This window comes from Stegostoma tigrinum, chromosome 8, assembly GCF_030684315.1.
Source record: "Stegostoma tigrinum isolate sSteTig4 chromosome 8, sSteTig4.hap1, whole genome shotgun sequence".
NCBI lineage: Eukaryota > Metazoa > Chordata > Chondrichthyes > Orectolobiformes > Stegostomatidae > Stegostoma > Stegostoma tigrinum.
Window position 1 is genome coordinate 74292341 of NC_081361.1, and position 21887 is coordinate 74314227.

General features: G+C 40.2%; 1 protein-coding gene across 9 annotated transcripts in view; it reads right to left on the minus strand.

The window, feature by feature from the left end:
- Nucleotides 1–1196: 1196 nt before the first annotated feature.
- The window catches only part of dph2 (diphthamide biosynthesis 2), a 28804-nt gene continuing 8113 nt past the window's right edge, over nucleotides 1197–21887 (minus strand). For 4 of the 9 annotated variants that reach the window (XM_048539852.2, XM_048539846.2, XM_048539851.2 and 1 more), the window contains 2 exons: nucleotides 21638–21820; nucleotides 14329–14958 (listed from right to left, as the gene is read on the minus strand). In XM_048539852.2, coding sequence (XP_048395809.1) covers nucleotides 14834–14958; nucleotides 21638–21820 — 308 coding nt within the window. In that variant the 3' untranslated portion in view covers nucleotides 14329–14833. Of the gene's footprint in view, nucleotides 5683–9693; nucleotides 11435–12633; nucleotides 14959–16812; nucleotides 16925–21637; nucleotides 21821–21887 lie in introns of those variants that run through there. The other 5 variants (XR_009446070.1, XM_059647982.1, XR_009446069.1 and 2 more) reach the window with 5 other exon arrangements.

The following is a 21887-nucleotide window of genomic DNA, read 5'->3' on the forward strand; positions in this document are numbered from 1 at the left end:
CTTCTAGAGGAAAAAATAGAGGATAAGAGAAACCTTGCAAGATACATAGAAAACAGATAGTAAGAGTTTCTATAAATATTTTAAAATGAGCATTAGTCCTATAGGAAGTGAATCTTGAGACATGAAATTAGAAAATAAAGAGCTGTCAGTTGAACACGTATTTTCCATCACTCTTCACTATAGTGGTTACAACTACATTCTAGCAGAAGCTTTAAATCAAGGAATGTAAGGGAGGGAGGAATTCAGAAAAATTGCAATCAGTAGAGAAGTGTTGCTGAGTAAATTGTTGAAGCTTCAGGCTGTCAAATACTCAGGTCCTGGTGGATTTCATCCTAGTGTCTTAAAAGAAATGGTTAGTATCATTATGTCAGTTGATGGTACTACTGGACAGAACAGATCCTAGAGTGAACACTGGCTTAGAGTCATAGAGTCATACAGCACAGAACAAGACCCCTCAGTCTAACCAGTCCATATAGAACATAATCCCAAACTAAACCTGCCTGTCTCCTGGCCTTATTCCCCCAAATCTTTCCTATTCATGTATCTTTCCAAATGTCTTTTAAACATTAAACCACTTCCTCAAGGAGTTCATTTCATATACGAACCACCCTCTGTGTAGAACATTTGCCCCTCACGTCCTTTTTAAATCTCTCACTTCTCACCTTAAAAAATGTGCCCCCTAGTCTTGAGATCCCCTATTCTTGGGAAAAGGCAACTACCACTAACACTATCTCTACCACTCATTATTTTATAAACTTCTATAAGATCACCGGTCAACCTCCTATGTTCCAGTGAAAAAGGTCCCAGCCTATCCAGCCTTCCTTTATAACTCAAACTTCAAAATGAGGCAACATCCTGGTAAATCTCTCCTGAATCCTTTCCAGTTTAATAATATCTTTCCTATGACTGGGCAACTGGAATTGGACACAGTATTCTAGAAGAGGCCTCACCAATATTCTATAAAACCTACACATGATCTCCCAACTCGTACACTCAAAGGACTGAGCAATGAAAGCAAATGTACCAAATGCCTTTTTAACCTTCCTGTCAATATGAAGCAAACTTGTTAAACCTTTCTTTTTGCTGAGTTTGTTAATGAGGTGGGTAGCTTCCAAGACATATTCACACAAAGGGGCATGTTTTCTTTAACAAAAAATAAGTTTATTACACCAAAAAAAAGGAGTTTTGAAAAAGAAACAGACCCAGCTATCTAAATATAGAAGACAATTAGCAAGATCAAAAGCACATATCAAAACAATATTGCAACATTTTACTCAATACGATCATTTACAGAGACTCAAACTCATAGAAATTATATTCCTATCTTTACTCTTTAGGCATCTAATTTACCTTTCCTAACAGTTTATTTAACTATTCCTGACAGAAATGACAATTTACAATCCTTTTGATGGGGTGGATGGTGGCCTGGTAAATGAGGACCATGGGTGGGCCCTATTGTTGTTGTAGGAGTGAAAGGAAAGGAAGAGGTGAGGGTAGAAGTGCACCATTTCCATCACCTCCAATGAGATACCACAACCAGATGTATACCCCTCTCCTTTCCCTTGTTGGCATTTGCAGGGACCATTCCCTCCAACACATTCTGGTCTACTGCCTCCATTGCAACACCTCCACATGCCCCTCAGCACCTCGTCATGCAATCCCAGAAGGTGTAATATCTGCCCGTTTACTTCCTGTCTCTTCACCATTCAAAAGCCACAGAAGTGAAGCAGTCATTTATCTGTACTTCATTAAATCTCCTTTACCTTGAGAAGAAGATACACAGACTGGATGACTGCTTTGCAGAACACGATTGCTCTGTCTGCAAAAATGACCCTGATCTTCCAGTTGCCTACCAATTTCACACACCGCCATGTTCCCACACCAAGGGCCAAATGGCTTCCTCTTGCTCCTATCTTCTATGTTTCTATTGACTGTAAAAAATCTATACCTGCCCTGAATTAATTGGCAAGATTATTAGTATCTTTAGACCCTCCCCCTAGATTTATGTTTAAAGCTAATATCATCTATTGTATAGACTCTTTGATCTTAAGGAAGTTTGCAAATGGATAGCTTGATATCTCACTGAAGTTTAATATCAAACCTTGACCGAAGGTGAAAGGTTTTTAAGTTTCTGTTTTAAGTGATGTTTCCTTTCGTGTTACAACAAAACAACTTTGCAGATGCAACAGGAGTTCTTGTAGGCATATTGTTCAGAGGAGAAAACTGCAATTTTCCTTTCTGTCTCCTAAGTGCTCTTAAACAATGGCATCCATTATATTGCTATGCAAGCCAAAAACATAAAAGAGTCTGAAAATCAGCTTTTCCAAATTCACCTTTATTGTAGGTGAAAGATTGCTAATTTTATCTTAAGAAAAAAATAAATTGAAAAGGTGATTGTTATCTCCTGCAGAACATCCATTAACATATTTGACAAAACAATGTAGCAGAAAGCACTCAAATTTCAGTGCGATATCTGTCAAGTGTCAAACAGAAACCTATTTTTAAAAAAATCAAGCCATTATAAAAGTTGCAGTGACCTTTACTTCATTTTGCTGTTTTTATATTTCTGTTTTTTTTTGTATCACAGAATGCTTTGGTTTAAAAAGTAATTATTAATGAATTGTAACCTATTGCTAGGATTGCCTGGTGTGGAAAATTTGGGGGTGATTCAAATTATATAATTTTAACCACATTTGTTAATTTATCTGACATCACCAAATCAACTTTCCCTGGATGCTCATCATTTTATAAATTGTGAAAAATATATCTGAGGAAATTAACACAAATAAGCAATAGTGTCATAGAGTCATAGAGCTGCACAGCACAGAAACAGACCCTTCAGCCCAACATGTCCATGCCAACCAGATATTCTAAATTAATCTAGTCCCATTTGCCAGCATTTAGTCCATATCCCTCCAAAAACCTTCCTATTCATATACCCATCCAGATGCCTTTTAAATTTTGTGATTGTACCAGCCTCCACCACTTCTTCTGGCAGCTCATTCCATACACGCACCACCCTCCCTGTGAAAACATTGCCCCAAGGTCCCTTTTAAATCTTTCCTCTCTCACCTTAAACCTATGCTGTCTAGTTTTGGACTCACTTACCCTAGGAAAAAGACCTTGAGCAGACACCCTATCCATGCCCCTCATGATTTTATAAACTTCTATAAGGTCACCCCTCAGCCTCTGACGCTCCATGGGAAGTACCCTCAGCCTAATCAGCCGTTCCCTCTAGTTCAAACCCTCCAACCCTGGTAGTATCCTTGTAAATCTTTACTAAACCCTTTCAAGTTTCACAAATATTTCCTGCAGCAGACTATCCTGTCTACCTGCAACTTAGCTTTCAAGGAAGTATGAACCTGCACTCCGAGGTCTCTTCTTTCAGCAACGCTCCCCACAACCTTACCATTAACTGAATAAGTTCTGCCCTGAGTTGCCGTATAAAAATGCAGCATCTCATATTTATCTCAGGATAAATGCTAAGGGTTGGTGGCAGCATGCTGGGGCGCAGACGGGAAATAATTATGAAGGGAGAATTCAATATAAATAATGAGGGAAGATGATGGTGCGGTGGAGATGTATGTTGCCGGGTGTGGAAGTTTTGAGGTATAAAGAAAGGCTGGATAGCCTGGAAGTTTTTTCACTGAAGCATTGGAAGTTGAGAGGTGACCTTAAAGAAGTTTATAAAATAACGAGGGATGTAAATAGAGTTAATGGCAGTTGTCTTTTCCCTAGTATGGGGGATTTCGAAACTACAGGGCACATTTTTAAGGTGAGAGGAGAGAGATTTATAAAAGACATGAGGGGCAAATTTGTTACAGAGAGTATGGTTTACGTGCAGAATGAACTTCCTGAAGACATGGTAGATGTGGGCACAATTAAAATGTTTAAAAGACATTTGGATAAGTGCATGAATAGGAAAGATTTGGAGGGATATGGGTCAGGAGCAGGTCGGTGGGACTAGTTTAGTCTGTGATTATGTTCTGCAGGGACTGGTTGGACCGAAGGGTCTGTTTCCATGCTGTATGACTCTATGACATAGTTTACTGTTGGGAGGGTAGATTCATCAACAGTCACCATCAGCCAGGCCCCAATGGGGGTAGCAGTGCAGCTTGATAACTAAGCTGTAGGGCTGGGGATCGGGGGTAATGTTAAAAGATGAAGATATCATTCAAAGTGGTATGTTGAAATATGTGGAAGCTCAGTGTGAGAGGCTCAACAGAGAGTTCCAGGAAGAAGGAAATGTGGAGGTTTGACGGGGGAGGGGTCCTCCTAATGATCAGGCTGAGCCTGAAACTTGTCCCAGCACAACCTGCCATGTCACATGTGACTTGTAAATGCACGCTAGAAATGGAAAATGGCTGCTAGCACACCTGGAATGGGCAGAATTGAGTGTTTTTTGTCCCCACTGAGCAAGCAGGATCTACTTGTGAGCGATGTCAGGCCCTTCAGGGGCCAATTAGATGATTCAGGCACTTTCATAGGCCAGGTCGAAGTCATCTGAAATCATAGCTTCATGTATATGTGATCAATCATGCCAGTCACAAACAACCTTGATCATGTCATTGGTCAATGCAGATTGAAGATTGCAGTCTCTGTGATTTACAAGCAATCACAGGTGACTTTAAAAGTGGCACCTACAGCCCACACGCATAAAGACAATGCAAGGTCCCGTAGGTTGCACAAGGGCATGGAACTAATTTCCTCTCAGCTTGAACTGCAAGTAGTCACCAACCTGCTGTTATATGCAATGCTACCTTTCCTGGGTGATGTGGGGTTGGAGGAAATGATATCAATAATCATACAGCCCTTACAATCTCCTACTGTATCTGCTTGTGCTGCATACATTAGTCAAAGGTCCCTATGAGGAAGATCCATGTAGAGATAGTCCGTGACCCTCCTTGTGAATGTCCTCCATGTCCAACCCAATGGAGGTCTACATCATTTGGGAGCGTTGCAGATGCTGTCTGCTAATATTGCTAAGGACCTGATCTTTTTCTTACAACACAACTGTGGCAGGAACTGCAACCTGGAGGAGGGGCTGGCGATCCTAACCTGGTGACCTTCAATGAGACTGATGCTGTAAACCTTTACGTAACTCAAAGCCTCCAAGGATCTACTGGCAATCTGTGGTGAATCTCTCAATCCCCAATCCACAAATGTATCAGAGATTTTTCCAATGCAATTTATTTCAGATCAAACAGTCTTATCCTGTTACCCCATGATAAGGTTAGTGCTATAGTCCATGCAGTAGGATCTGTCAACATAGCTGGCTTCCCCAGGTGCAGGATACTACAGACTGTACTCTATTCACATTCACCGTCCTCTTACCTGATGACCACAAGGTGGCACACATTTTCAGGGAGGCATTGCTCGAACACTATTAGGAGCAAGGATCCTGGCTGACGATGCTAAACAATGGATTTGAGAAAAAATTGAGTCTTTTGGTTGTATCCCACCTGAGATTAGTTGAGACAAGGGTTCGTTTTTACCTGTATGAGTCTACATTGAATTGGATATGCTCACTGAGCCACAGGAGAAACATATTCGTGATTTTTAACTCCAAAAGAAGCGGGTCCATTAATAGAATAGAATCCATACAGTGTGGGAGCAGGCCATTCAGCCCATTGAGTCCACACCAATCCTCTGAAGAGCATCTCACCCATGGTGTAGCACAATCTGAAAAAAAAACCATTGAGCTTTTATTAAAGCCAGTTGACAGCTTTGAGTACTCTACCCCATTCTTAGTCTATTGTCAATTATGAGAATGGTTGAAGATGGGCAAGAAATTCTGCCAGTCCCGAACTTAGTGAGCAAGATGTTCACATGCAAATAAATCGAAATAATCATGTTGAAGTTACATTGCAGAAACAGGCTATTCAACTAAGTAATCTATATCAGAGTTTAAGTTGTTCTCCTCACACGCAGTATGTTTAACTCCATTAATCTATCCTTTGGTTGCTTTCTCTCTCATGTTTTTCTCCAGCTTCCCCTCAACTGGAGCAACACCATTTGATTCCACTAGTCCAAGGACTGCAGATTTCACATCTTAAATACTCTTTGGGCAGAGATGTTTCTCCTGAACATTTTTGGCAACAATCCTGCACCCAAGATTCTTGCTTTTAGTATCCCCTCATATCATGGCCACCTAATTAGTTCCTTGCCGATTATAATTTCATATTTGAGACAGACACCAACTTCAATTGAAAGAGAAGGCTATTTGACCATTGTTTGAAAGACACAAAATGGCCAACTAGGGATGGAACAGAATTAAACAGCCTGTGCCAGCATTAAGCGGAACATAATGGTACCTTTAAACAGGGCTACTCCAAGGTGAACAGGAGGCCCTAAACAGGCATCTGAGACAGTTTGATAGGAGGATGTCTGAGGACAGACACAAGTTCATTAAAATACGACAAGTGATTGACGCCAGCTTCAGTAATGAAAGGATGTTATCCCATTAGGCGAACAGTAACAGTGAGAACAAGGGGTATAAATCTCACTCCATGAGACACTCAGCCTAACTCATTGTACAGCTATGAAAACAACAGTTAAAGTTGTTTCGTAGTAATCAGTTGTTTCTTTGAAGCTATTCACAATATTGAGAAATACATTCTAGTTAAAGATTCATCAGGTAATCATAGAGTTAGATTTTGACTAATTATAGATACACATATATATAACCAAAGTATACTGGAAGCATCAGGGGGAAAAACATTTAAACATAGATGTGAAAGTTAGTTAGCCTTGGGAAACATTTTCCTTCTGTCCAAAAAGATGCCTGGCACATCCTGAACAGAATAGATTGTTTGCAACTTATTAGTTAAAAAGTGCTAACAGTAGGAGTAGCTGTAAAACTCTCTAAATTACTAGCTTTATAATAGGAATTTACACTACAAATCTTATAGTAGTTAGTTAGAACCAACTGTCTATTGTATTTTATATATATATAATCTGAACAATGGAAAACATAAGAGCAATAACAGAATTTGATAGCGATAACACATTGAATACAATGAATAGCAGAATTCAAGCAGTCCTTCGAGATAAGCAAGTCTGCCACCGGCCCAAAGTAGGATAACTAGTAGCTTTGGAATGCGAATTACCAGGATTCATGGAACGATCCCAAGGCCTGGAGGTTATAATGTCTGTTCAACGCCACGAGATCAATGCCATGATGGGAATCTGGGCCTGTCCATAGGAATGCTCATCATTGATTAGGTGTTTCATAGGATTGGGTGCATAGAATAAGGGAACGGACAGAGTGACCATGTTGTATGTGACTATTGTAACTCAGAATGTATGAAAATGTTGTATTTCACTTGTAACTCAGAGAGCAACATTGATCTCTCTCTCCCGATGTGAGCCGCCAATTAATGGAACATTTGTGTTCTCACGTTGAGGACAGATTCAGGAAAGCACTCTCCCTGCATTAATAGCTGGTTGCTTGAAGAAGAATAAAGTCTGCCACTTGCCTGAATCCTGTCTGCCTCCTGAGTCTTTGTCCCTTGTCAGGGTCGGGGAGGGGGAGGGGGAGGGGGTTAGTTTGCTCCTACAACAATTCAGTTAAGAAGTTACTCCATGTGATCTGGCTACACTTTGGGAGAACCTGCTGGAAACAGTTGGCTATTTTAATGCATCCTTTGTCTGCCTTTTCACAATTGGAATACCTTTGTAATATTTGAAAGAAGAGAGGAAGGAAGTTTACGCAGGCACAGCAGGTAATGAGAAAGGCAATTTTGGCATTTATTGCTTGAGAAATAGAGTATAAAAGCAGGAAGTGTTGCTGCAACTGTACAAGGTATGAATGAGACCACACCTGGAGTATTGCATACAGTTTTGGTCCCCTTACTTGAAGAGGGATGTAGTTGCATTGGAGGCAGTTCAGAAAAGGTTTAGTAGATTGATTTCAGAGAATGAAGGGTTTGTCTTACAAATAGACATTGAGCAATTTAGGCCTACACTCTCTGGAATTTAGAAGAATGAGAGGAAATCTAATTGAGGTCTATAAGATGCTAAAGGGGACAGACAAAGTAGACCTAAAATGAATGTTTCCTCATGTGGCAATGTAGAAACAGAGGCGAGAGTTTAATGAGAAGGTGTAACAGAATTAAAGCAGAGATAAGGAGAAATTACTGCTGTCAAAGGGTTGTAAATCAGTGGCATTCACTGCCAGAGTGTGGTGGATGCTGGGAGGTTGAGTATAGTTAAGGAGATGATAAATAGATTTTTAATTGGCAATGAGTTAGTGGATTATGAAGACCGGGCAGGAAAGTAGAGTTAAGCCATGTTGAGATCAGCCATAGTTGTAATAAATAACAGGACTGGATTGAGGGGCTGAATTGCCAACTTGTGCTCCTAGTTCTTATGTTCTTATGTACCAAGAAACAGGGGTATCATTGTTGGAGGACGGTAAGTGCTGTTAACTTGCAAGGTGAATCGAATTTTAATTTTAGGAGAGTGAAGATTCACCATGACCTCTCAAAAGATGTTGGAAGAAAATCTCAAATTTGATTGGTTGATTTTGTTGTCAGAGTTTTTAAACTGTGCCGGGATTTGGGAATCTTCTTGGCTTAGGCAGAATTTGACCATCACAAGTAGTCAGCATAAACCATTCTGAATTTGAGCAAATGAGAAGGGAAAAGGGCTATTTCTGGCTTGCGACGTAATACATGAAGAGCAAAGCGTGGTGACCTACTCTTAGTGTAGTCGGAAGCCTTTCAGTTAGATATGCAATTTAACTTTGATAGTGTACAATCACAAGATTTTCTAAAGGAATTGTATTTTTTTTTCTTTTTGACACACCCTACTGGCAGCTGCATCTGTCTTTTCCGTCTCTTCCTCCAGTGCTAATCCCTGCCAGGAGATGACATGTGCAAATGATGCTCTGTAACAATCTTCTTTTTAGTTTTCATTTTTGTGAAATATGGACATCACTGACTGGCCAGCATTTATTACCCATCCCTACTGCCCTTAAGAAGGTGGTGGTGAGCTGCCTTCTTGAACTGCTGCAGTTCATCTGCTGTGGGTTGACTCACAATACCATTATGGAGGGAATTCCAGGACTTTGGCCCAGCGACAGTGAAGAAACGGCAATATGTTTTCAAGTCAGGATGGTGAGTGGCTTGATGAGCAACTTGGAGGTACTAGTGTTCTGACACGTCTGCTGCCCTTGTCCTTCTAGATGGAAGTGGTTGGGGGTTTAGAAGGTGCTGTTTGAATATAGACTGAAATTCACCAAAGATCCTCAAACAGCTTTTGCTCACAAAATCCAAAACAAATCACCTACTGCTGGATGTGATTCTGATATCAGTCAACGCATGTTGAACAATCCCGAGTGTGCCAATAGCTACAATAACAACCAACTTAAGATAGTCAGTTAAAATCAGAACATAGTTCAATTAAACTTGCTACAAAATGGCATTCTTTCATACATAAGGTCTCATTCTTTGCAAACAGATATGTGTTCAAGCCCTGAGCTTTTCTAAATTTTGCGGGAGCTTTGAAAATGTATAGTTCCCCATTAATTTCTCCAGTACAAGTAGCTAGTTGTCGTAGCTAATCAAAGCCAACTTTCCAACCTGACAGCACCTTTTCTCCTGTGGTAGAAGTTGTGGTGATCATTAGAAAATTGACATTCTTATGTTTGTTCAACAAAATGTCTCTCTTTTCAATAATGTGTGAATAGGATCATCAATAAATCTCTTTATTTTAGCTTAAGTAGGAAGAACTTCTTATATGGTCAAACATCAAAGGCTGTTTCAAAAATATCACCATGGCTACATAGATATTTACAAGGTAATTATCAACTTCAGACCCACAGAAAATGGGCCTAAGTGAAAATTCAGAAACCCAGTAAGTAATTTATAATGACCTAATCCCCCAGTTTCCATTGCTGTATATATAATTATCCTGAATCAGCAGGTGTTTTCAAACATCCCAGAAATTGCCAACACATAATACAAAAGGGACAAGGAAGATTCACTCTGCAAAATGTCTGCTTCCAGCTGCAAACATCATTATCTTTGATCTTTTTGGGCTGTTTGTAAGACACTTATTCTGAATTTACATAACTTCAGTTGTAACAAACTTTCTTATTACTTCCAACTGGTAATTCATAGATGTAGCACAAAAGAACCGAGAGGGGCAAGGATTCTGTGACTAAAGTGCAAAAGACCAAATTTGGAATTATTTTGTATCAGTCACTTGAGGTTTACTTACAGTTCTTTTGCAATTTTGTAAATGTTCAATTAAGATGTGATTCTTATCTGATATTTCAAAGATTGACAATAACAGTTTTTTTTCTTGGTTGAAGTAATCACAAATAAATTTAAAGCCATTTATTTCAAACAAATATAAATTTCAGTGTTGTCTTAAGGACTTTTGTAGACAAGCATTTTGATGTATGGATACATGCTAAGACTAACGTTCCTTTCACAAATAATTGAGTGGAACAACGAGTGACTAACTTATGATCAAGTGTGTTCTTTGTGTTAGATTTCACAACATCCATGTATATTTTTCATGTTTGTCTCTAATATAATAGGAAATGGATTCAGTGCGAATGAATACATTCATTGAAAATAATTTATAATATTCAAATACCACACTATCCTCAAGCAATACTTTCATCTTTTTCTAAAAAAAAGACTCTCTAGATAATGCCTTAGGCTTTAATTCAAATTACTGTCCTTATCAGTTAACAGTAAAATCTTATTTTTTTTCACTCACTGCCAAGCACCTGTGCTCGGGAGGCTGGCCTTTGAGAATACAATTTGTCAGATTTAACTTAAAACTACTGGTTTGTATGAAATTTGAGTCCATATTTCCAGCAATGCAGTATTTTCTGTAAACCAACTGCACTATGTTTGCTGCTGTTAATTTTTTTTTAGAATTGTGTCATGAGAGCACATCTGAAACAAATTTTGCTGTTTTAAAAAGTTACAAATATAAAAGATCGCGACAGTCGATTCAAGCATTGTCCGTGCTCCTGAGCCCCAGAGCTCGTCCGCTTTTCTTTGTCTTTCCTTGTTTTTACGTTTTTGCTTTTATAGTGCGTTCTGGTGACCGGCTGGTGAAGAGCATTGTCTAGAGGAAGACTATTGGTGGCGGCGTTAGCAACATCATCTTTGCAGCTCCGAGTTCTGGTGTTGACGCCGAGGTGGCAGCTTCAGAGTCAGCCAGCCGATGGGGTACAGGAGGTTTCGGGAGCCTGCTGCAGCGGCAAACGCGGGCTGTGCTCTGTTTCTCGCTGTCATTGTCACTGCGACTCCAACAAAGTGGTGATCTGCTTCACCAGCTTTGATGGCGTGGTCGGTCTGACCTGGGATTCCACCGGCCTTCGATTTGATGGCTTCAATGTGGGCTTTCTGCAGCAGTAGAGAATATGGGTCCTGTCTTTTCCTCAAAGATAGGCGTTGTCCTCGTTTTTCTTAATATATGATGTATGTTGTTATTATAGACGCAGGAGTATGGCGACTTAAACAGCTTTCATTGCATTTTATGTAAAAATACAACTGACAATAAATGACTTCTAATAAGGCATTTCTGGGAGTCTGTATACGTTGGGATTCATAATACCGAAAGCACTGCTCAGGTCTCAAGATTCAACTTCCAAGACTACTCACTATTCCCTCATGTCAGCTTTTATACTCATACTAGGCGAGCACCTGTGCAAATGATGAGTGCATCTTTTGGTTGACCAACTAGCAGAGCATGTTGTTCAGCTGACTGCTCAGTAGCAAACATATCCTGTAATTTTGAGACCACTTTATTCAAGCAGACGTTCTGGAACAGGTGAAATAGAATTAAAAAAAGGACTTACATTTGTGTAGCACATTTTATGCCTTCTGGAAATCAACAAGACCTTTAAATATTTTTGAAGTGTAGCTACATGTCAGAAGAGCAGCAGTCAATTTACAAAACGGCAGTGTGATAATGATCAATCTGTTTTGGTGTTATTGATCACTGCATCCGCTGTTCCCGTTTTGGCCTCCTCTACAACAGGGAAACCAAGCGGAGGCTTGGGGACCACTTTGTGGAACACCTACACTTGTTTCGCAACAGACAACTGCACCTCCCAGTCACGAACCATTTCAACTCCCCCTCGCATTCCTCAGGCGATATGTCCATCCTACTCCTGCTTCTAGTTCTTATGTTCTATGTTCTTATGATCGGCAGATAAATAGTGGTAATAGTTTCAAGGAGATCTTCTCTTCCGTAGAACAGTGCCATGAAATTGTTTATATCTATCCGAGAGGAGGCGAGGCCTCACTTTAATGTCTCATTTTTAAAAAATTACATCCGAACAGTGCTGAAGAATTGCCCAATGGTATCAATGTGGATTTCACCAGCTTCAAAATCTCCCCTCCCGCCAATGCATCTCAAAAACAGCCCAGTTCGTCCCCACCTCCCTAACCTGTTCTTCCGCTTACCCATCCCCCTCCTCCCACCTCAAGCCGCACCTCCATTTCCTACCTACTAACCTCATCCCCATACAAAATAACTAGAATGCCACCCCTGGGACAATAATAATAGCTCCATCCCTACTATTATAGCCACATGGCAGATAGACAAGGTGACAAATTAAATTTGAAAAATAACAGCTCTAGTTTGAGCAAAAACTATTACCTTTGCTGTAGTGAAGTAGACAAACAACTTGGAAATGTTTCAATAAACGAGAGCTGCAGTATACAGGCAGACACATTCAGTTAGGTTTTCACAGATGTTATAAAGTACACAATTTGTTTTGTAATAATTTGTAATCTGTTTTTAAATCATCCCACTGGGCTCACTTTGAGAAGAATGGTCAAAATTATGAATTATAAGTTAGGAATGCAGAAACAAAGTTGAGAGAATAATTATAGTGCAACAGACCATGCTGGAGTAATTCAAGAAGTCTAGCAGCATCTGTAGACAGAGGAACACTGTTAAACTTTGGAGTTTAATATACTGTTGTGAAGAACACCAAAAAAGTAGTCATGAATAAGTCATATTGGAATTAAAATGTTAACTCTGTTTCTCTCCACAGATGCTGCCAAACCTGTTGAGTTTCTCCAGCACCTGCAGTATTTGTTTTTCTTCTAGTTTTGTGCTCCCTCTGCTTAATATCAACCTTTACCTACTCTCAAGAAATCAATTATATTGCACAAATCTAATATTTCCACGTATCGCCTCAGCAAACTGAAGATTGCTAACTTTGATCAGAGGACTTGATAGAGTGGACAGTGAGAGCCTTTTTCCTCAGATGGTGATGGCTAGCACGAGGGGTGATAAGATATAGGACAGATGTCAGAGGTAGGTTCTTTACTCAGAGTAGTAAGGGCGTGGAATGCCCTGCCTGCAACAGTAGTAGACTCACCAACTTTAAGGGCATTTAAATGGTCATTGAATAAGCATATGGATGATAATGGAATAGTGTAGGTTAGATGGGCTTCAGATTGGTTTCACAAGTCAGCGCAACATCGAGGGCTAAAGGGCCTGTACTGCGCTGCAATGTTCTATGTTTGTGTCAATTAGAATCAAATGTTCAGCAGTTTTGGGACATATTACAAACTTGACTTGAGTGTTGAAATGTATACTGCTAGGACATAAAGAAGCATGGGGCGGTGGCAATATCAAAGGGCTAGTAATTCAGAGCTCCACACTGATATGCTGGGGAATTTCACCATAGCAGATGTGGAATTTGAACTTAATATAAAAAAGTTTAGTATAAAAAGCTAACCTAACAGTGACCATCATTTTTCATAAAACTCATCTGGCTCACTAATGTCATTCAGGAAAGGAAATCTTCCATCTTTAGCTGGTCTGGATTACGCGACTCCAGACCACAACAATGTAATTGAATCTTAACTGCCTTTGGGCAATTAGTGAATAAAAGGGAGGCAGCATTTTAAATCAATGGACTGAAAGTTATGGCAGGACCACATGTACCTACTAATGATTTCAAGTGGTAACTCTGATGAGCTTTCCAGGATCTATCATTCTCCAGCCGCTTACTGCCATTATTTCTGAAACCAACTGGCTTTGGAGGGGTGAAGTTTGCGTATTCCAATTGGCAATTCCTCTTAGTCAAACATATTATATGAATATGTACTTGTAAATTACAAAATGCTGGCAGTCATGCTCAATGAGGAATCACAAAGATAAATGGAATGCTGGCCTTTATTTCAAAGGGAGTGGACTATAAAAATAGAAAGGGTTTGCTAAATATACACAACACATTAGTCAGACTACATCTGTAATATTGTGCACAGTTTTGTGTCCCTTATTTGAGGAAATATATACTGGTATTGGATGCAGTCCACAAAGTAAAATGACAAGGTATGAAGAGATTTTTTTAATGAGAAGTTGAGTAGGTTGGGATTGTACTCACTGAAATTCATGAGAACAAGATGAGACATTACTGAAACAAGAAGCTTGGCAGAATAGACATGGAAATGTTTGCCTGTGTGGGATTGATTAAGATCAGACGTCATGAAAAAAAAATCAGAAAGGGGTCACCCACTTAAGACAGAAGAGGAATTTCTTCTCTGAAAAAACTCTACTGCAAAAGACTGTCAAGGCTGGGTTATTAAATATATTCAAGGCTGAGATAGACAGACTTTTATTCAGTAAGGGGATTCAGGGTAATGAGGAAAAGGCAGGGAAGTGGAGTTGAGGATTATCAGAAACAAAACGTGAAACCTAGAATGCCAGGACAGTGGTAAACACTTTAAAAATAAAGTCATTTTTTAAAAAAAAACTTTAATATATCTCTTATTAGTCTATTATCCTGAAATTTTGATTTCAACACATTTGCTCACACAATTGACTTCCAATTCCAGTTCCTTTAACTTGTGGCTTCTCCTTCATAGGCAATTGCAATTCCTTTCCGACCTACTGCTGCTTTTGACACAGAGGTCTTCCCTAGTTGCTGCTGCAGGCCTTGCCAGCTCCTAGATGCCAGGAATGAGGCTGTAAAATAAGAAATTTTCATATTGATACTACAAGTAAGAAAGAAGACACCATAATGAATATGAGATCGAGTAACAGATGAATGGAAGAATTCACATTAATATAATCATACGTTAGGGATAAGGTGGTTAGCACAAATGGCTGGACAGCTAATTTGCAATGCACACTAATGACAACACATGGAGAGGGGATTCTCCTTTCAACCCCTCCCCTAGCCCACCACCAGTCCTCTCTCTAATGACAGCAGCCCTACCGTCTCTGTGGGACGATGGTGGCTTTAGAACATAGAAAAGTACAGCACAGTACAGGCCCTTCGGCCCACAATGTTGTGCCGTGGAATAATCCTAATCCAAAATTAAAATAACCTAAACTACATTCCCCTCAATTCACTGTTGTGCATGTCCAGCACTCTCTTAAATGTCACTAATGACTTCGCTTCCACGACTACCACTGGTAAACTATTCCACGCGCTCACAACTCTCTGGGTGAAGAACCTCCCTCTGACATCTCCTCTATACCTTCCTCCTAACACCTTAAAACTATGACCCCCTCGTGGCAGTCAATCCTGCCCTGGGGAAAAGCCTCTGGCTATCAACTCTATCATTGCCTCTCATTACCTTGTTTACCTTTCATGTATATGAATAAATATCTGGGGACAATTAATGGAAAATTCAAAATGCAGTGTCAACTGATTTTATTTAATAGCATCATTGAATGGGTTTTATCTACAGAATATAATCTAATGTAGATCAAACAATGTATGTAAACCATTGTTTACGTCATGATTATTCTATGTTTTCAAATAAATAATCTGAAATACACTACATATTGAGCTACTTCCTAAACGTTCAAAACATTGACAATACGACTGTAAAATGCACAATACACTGAATCAAACAGACCAGAAAAGTCAAATATTTAATCTGTGTGCTTAATCACAGCAGAGTGGAAATTACAACAAAGCTGGGCAATATATCCATGGAACACAGAACAGTACAGCACAGTACAGGCCCTTTGGCTCACGACCTTGTGCCGAACTTTCACCCTAATCCTAAAGGTCTATCTATCCTCCATCCCTACCTTATACTATCATCCATATGCCCCGCCAATAGCCGCTTAAATGTCCATGAGACCCACTCCACTACCCTCTTCGGCAATGCATTCCATGCCCTGACCACTCTCTGAGTAAAGAGCCTGCCTCTGACATCTCCCCTATATCTACCTCCACTCACTTTAAAACTATGCCCCCTCATAATAGCTACCTTCACCCAAGGAAAAAGTCTAAGGCAATCTACTCTACCTATACTTCTGATCATTTTGTACACCTCTAGCAAGTCACCTCTTACCCCTCATCATACTAAAGAGAAAAGCCCCAGCTCTCTCAACCTTTTCTCGTAAGACCTTCCCTCCATTTCAGGCAACATCCTGGTAAATCTCCTCTGCACCTTTTCCAATGCTTTCACATCTTTCCTGTAATGAGGCAACCAGAACAGGATCCAGCATTATACAAATTCTGGAAAGGGGCATGTGCTGTCAAAAACAGACTTAGAAATTATAGCCAAGAAACAAAGCATCTAGAATTTGTTAATAGGAAACTAGATACCTCAAAATTAAAGGCAACAGGAAAATGGGTGTTTAGAACAAATTAAGCTATTGGAGTAAAATGTATTTAAAGAACTGCGGGGGGAATGGGAATATTTAAATATTATAGCAAGAAAAATTAAAGGCTTTCCAAAGTACATTGGTATCTGTACTTCACAACTAGGATCAAGTCAGCCCTGGTAAGTGCCACCACACTGGCTGAGAGGAATCATTACAGCATCATATTGCTCTAAAGCGCTTGCTAATACTCACTGGCTTGGTTTATACGTGAATATTGGTCATGTGGCCCAAAGGTCCTGTCAGTGGAAGTGCTCTGTTAGCTGTCAGGTGATAATTTCTTTGAGGAGAATGGACCTCCTGATTTCTAGAGGGAAAACATTGTATGCTAACTCAGGAAGCTGCTCAAGTGTTGGTTTCAACATTCCAGAAATAATGCTCATGACTTTTCAAAGGTGGACAGCTACTACACTTGTGTGGCAATTCCTTAGCCAGTTAGAGCAGCAGTGTTCTGTTGTATATAGACCCACGTGAGAGAAGCAGTGCATTAGATTCTGTTGCCCTGGGTGGTACAAGCCAATTTTTGTATGAGAGTCACTCTCATCTTGACCCAGGACCTTAACAAAGCCCCCAACCCATCTGAAATTCTAAAGTCCCTGCTAAACCACCGCACCATACAAACTGATGACAACGTCAGTTTTCAATAATACACCTCCTGGTTGACTGCAAACATCACCACGCAAGCTGGATGAAGGGTGAAGACTCAAGTTGCAAACTTCCACAGAAAAATCTGGACAACTGTCAACCACTTAAGGTCAGGCCAAGGAGTATGTGGCCATTTACTCCATAAATGGAACATTACTAACAGTTTAAATTGTGACGGAGGCTATCCTAGTCAGACCATAAACAAGACTAAGATTCTGCCCTGAATGATCTATTACTCGTGACATCTCAATCATTTAACAGCTTAGCTGATGCAGTGTGAATGAATTGTTAACCATATCAAACTACAACTGCTTACATAGCCTTTTAAAAAATAGTATTATACTTTAGGTAGCAACCAGAGTCTTGATAGGACTTAAAGAATTAAGAATCATGGAAGTGCCATCATGCTGCCATATTATTAGGTGTATGCTTTATAAATTTAACATTTAATTCCATGTTTATTTGGGATAAAAAGCCTACAACTTAATACTACATTGAGTCAGATGAAGATTGAATCATTTGAGGAAAGCCAGCTGGAAACAATTGAGATCTCAATTTATTTAAACTGTATACTTTAGACAGTAAATCCAAAAAAAGTAAACCATTCCAATATCAAATCAGGAGTCATTGATTTTGATGTACAACTGAGGGCTCCACATTAAAATTTTTGAAAAGGTAGTGATAGTAAAAGAAGTTTTGCTGTGCTAAGGCTGTAGACTGATGCTACTTTTTGTAACTTTGGTTACAGTTAGGTTCAAGATTTTGCAGCTCTAATAAAATAAAACTTTTTTTTTGCTGAAATAAAACAGATTCTGAAATGCACCGTGTAGCAGTGGTGAAGGAAATCAGGGTAGGTGGAGGTACAAACTCTATCCTTTCAGCCCCAAAGTCCAACATTCTGACTAGATTCAAAACATGACTGTCCTTTTCTTTGCCAACTGCAATCATTAATGTAAAATACAGTTAGCCCACTTCAATCCAGTTCTTAATGGACATTTGTCCATAAACATTGCTCAAAATTTTGCAATCAGCAATTCTACCAAGATGAGCTACAAATCTAGTTCATGTTGAAATTGTTCTCTCAAGAGTGCAGCATTGATATTAGTGGAATTATGCCTTGTGGGTCTGAAAATTCTAATTATATAGATAAATAAAACTGTGCTATTCTTGATTTGCAAAGTATTGATTGGACAGTGGAAAACTGTTGCACCTTGGAGTAGATCAACAGTACTGAGTATGTGTATTAGTTAACAGAGGACATTCCTTTGCTTAATTACTTTTGAACAAAACATGTCTTTTTTTAAAAAATCAGCTTTATTTGTCATCACTGATCCAATATAAGGAGAACATAACCGTTTTATCTGTTACTCTGCAGACAGCATTTTTTAAAAATCCTTTTCTTGATGTGATGACTTCCTTTGAGCATGCAGAGCATACCTCATCTGGAGCAGCAAATAAAAAGTTACGTAAATACAATTCTGCTTCAAATTTGTGCTGTAGAATTTCCTTGCAAGATTTCAAAACTTGCTGAATAGCTAGGTAAAATGCCCACCTTTCTTTTTCATGAGTGGATTTATTGATTGAGATTCAATGACAGTCAAACATCATTAATGCCTGCCTAACAGTTCCAAGCTTAATGCCATGAGAGTAGTTTCACAACTTAGCAATGTGCCACTCTTTAGAAACAGGCCTGGTGTCAGATTTCTCGGTGGGACAGTATTTCGGTGAGTTATCACAATTCCCTGACCTTTTCTATAGTCGTGGAGAGGGATAGGAGCAGACTGTATGGGAAAGTATTTAACTGGGGGAGGGGGAATTACAATGCTATTAGGCAAGAACTATGGAGCACCAATTCAGATCAGATGTTCTCAGAGAAATGCATGACAGAAATGGGGAGGTTGTTTAGGGAGCAGTTGCTACAGGTACTGGATGGGTTTACCCCACTGAGATAAGGAAGGGACGGTAAGAGGAAGGAGCCTTGGATGACAAGACATGTGGAACATCTAGTCAAGATCAAGAAGCAAGCTTACTTAAGGTTGAGGAAGCAAGGATCAGACCGGGCTCTAAGAGGTCTACAAAGTAGCCAGAAAGGAGCTGAAGAATGGACTCAGGAGAGCTAGAAGCGGGGTAGGAGAAAACTTTGGCAGGTAGGATCAAGTAAAACACCAAGGCTTTCTGTACTTATGTGAGGAACAAGAAGATGGCAAGAGTGAGGGTAGGGCCAATCAGGGATAACTGGAGGGAACTTTTGTGTGGAGTCAGAGGAAGTAGGGGAGGTCCATAACAAATACTTTGCTTCAGTATTCACCAGTATACAGGGAGCTTGACGTTTGTGCGGGCAGCATAAAACAGGCTGATATGCTCGAACAGTTTGATGTTAGGAAGGATGATTTGCTAGAAGTTTTGAAAAACATGAGGACAGCTAAGTCCCCTGCGCCAGACTGGATGTACCCCAGGTTGCTACGAGAACTGAGGGAAGATACTAATGCGCCTTTGTTGCTGATCTTTGTGTCCTTACTGTCTACTGCAGTACTACCAGAAGATTGGTGGGTGGCACATGTTACTCCCTTATTCAAGAAAGGGAATAGGGATAATCCTGGAAATTACAGACCGGCCAGTCTTACTTCTGTGGTGGGCAAATTATTGGAGAGGATTCTGAGAGATAGTATTTATGATTATTTGGAAAAGCACAGTTTGATTAGCAATAGTCAGCATGGCTTTGTGAAGGGCAGGTTATGCCTCACAAGCCTTATTAAATAATCTGAGGATGCGATGAAACACATCGATGAAGGTAGAGCTGTGGATGTAGTGTGTATGCATTTTAGCATGGCATTTGATGAGGTTCCACAAAGTAGGCTCATTCAGAATGTGAGGAGGCATGGGATTCAGGGAAGTTTGGCTGTGTAGATACAAAACTGGCTGTCCAATAGAAGAAAGAGGTTGGTAGTAGACGGAAGATATTCAGCCTGTTGCTCAGTGACCAGTGGGGTTGCGCAGGGATCTGTTCTCGGACCTCTGCTCTTTGTGATCTTTATAAATGACTTGGATGAGAAAGTGGGAGGGTGGGTTAGTAAGTTTTCCGACGACACGAAGGATGGAGGAGTTGCGGACACTGTGGAGAGCAGTTGTAGGTTGCAATGAGACATTGACAGGATGCAGAGCTGGGCAAAGAAGTGGCAGATGGAATTCAACCCAGAAAAGTGTTAAGCGATTCACTTTGGAAGGTTGAATTTAAATGCAAACTACAGGGTTAATGGCAGGATTCTCTGCAGTGTGGAGGAACAGAGGGATGTTGGGGTCCACGTCCATGGATCCCTCAAAGTTGCTACCCAAGTTGACAGGGTTGTAAAGAAGGCACATGGCGTGTTGGCTTTCATTGGCAGGGGCTTTGAGTTTAAGAGCCGTGAGATTAAGCTGCAACTCTATAAAACTCTGGTTAGAGTACACTTGGAATATTGTGTTCAGTTCTGGTCACCTCCATACAGCAAAGATGTAGAAGTTTTAGAGAGGGTGCAGAGGAGATTTACCAGGATGCTACCTGGACTGGAGGGCAGGTCTCATTCTTATGAGGAAAGGTTGATGGAGCCAGGATTTTTTCAATGGAGCGGAGAAGAATGAGAGGTGACGTAATAGAGGCGTATAAGACAATGAAAGCATAGGCAGGGTGAATCATCAGAGACTTTTTCCAAGGGCAGAAATGACTATTACAAGGGAGCATAATTTTAAGGTGATTGGAGGAAGGTATAGGGGAGATGTCAGTGGTAGGTTCTTCACACAGAGTGGTGGGCATGTGGAATGTGCCACCAGCAGTGGTAGTAGAGTCAGATACATTAGAGACTTTTAAGCGACTCTTAGACAGGCACATAGAGGATCGTAAAATGTATGGCATGCAGGGTAAATTGATGTTAGTAGGATAATAGGTCGGCACAACGTCATGGGGCGAAGGGCCTATACTGTTCTACGCTCTGTCTAAGATGTGGGACTGTTCAACAGCATAGTTATGTCGGTTTTCCCAAGCTGAATAACTATCAAATGCCTCTCCATTAAGGGGGGCAAGTCTATTTGCCTTTAGCTATTCATGCCTCGCATTTGTTCCAACACTAGCAAAGCCGAGACAGCAAATTATCTCAAACAAAAACAGAAACTGCTGGAAAAACTCAGCAGCTCTGGTAGCACCTGCTTTCTCTCCACAAAGTTAATGCTTAGGGTCAAGTGATCCTTCTTCAGAATGGAGCAATTCATCTGCCTGCTGTCCTGTGGAGTATGGAAAGAACCTCAAGACCGTGGAAAGAAGTCAAAAAAGGTCTTGCCCCTCTCCAATTCCTGATATCAATATCCAATCTTGAAAATTTAACTCTCAAATTGGGAATTATACCTGCTGAGTGTGGCTGGGTAATTGCTAAAGCCTCATTCCTGGGGATGACCGACGTGCTCGATGCTTTGTTTTGCCACTCTGACTTTGGCAGGTGTGTTGCTCGCAAGGCTCCAGTCACTAATGAGATATCAGTCTCTCCACTATTGAAAGTGTCATCTGGAAATTCAATATGGCTGCAAGCACCTATGAAGTTGAACAAGAAATTCATTGGAATTTCAAAGATGAATACATTAGTTAACACTAATCTAGC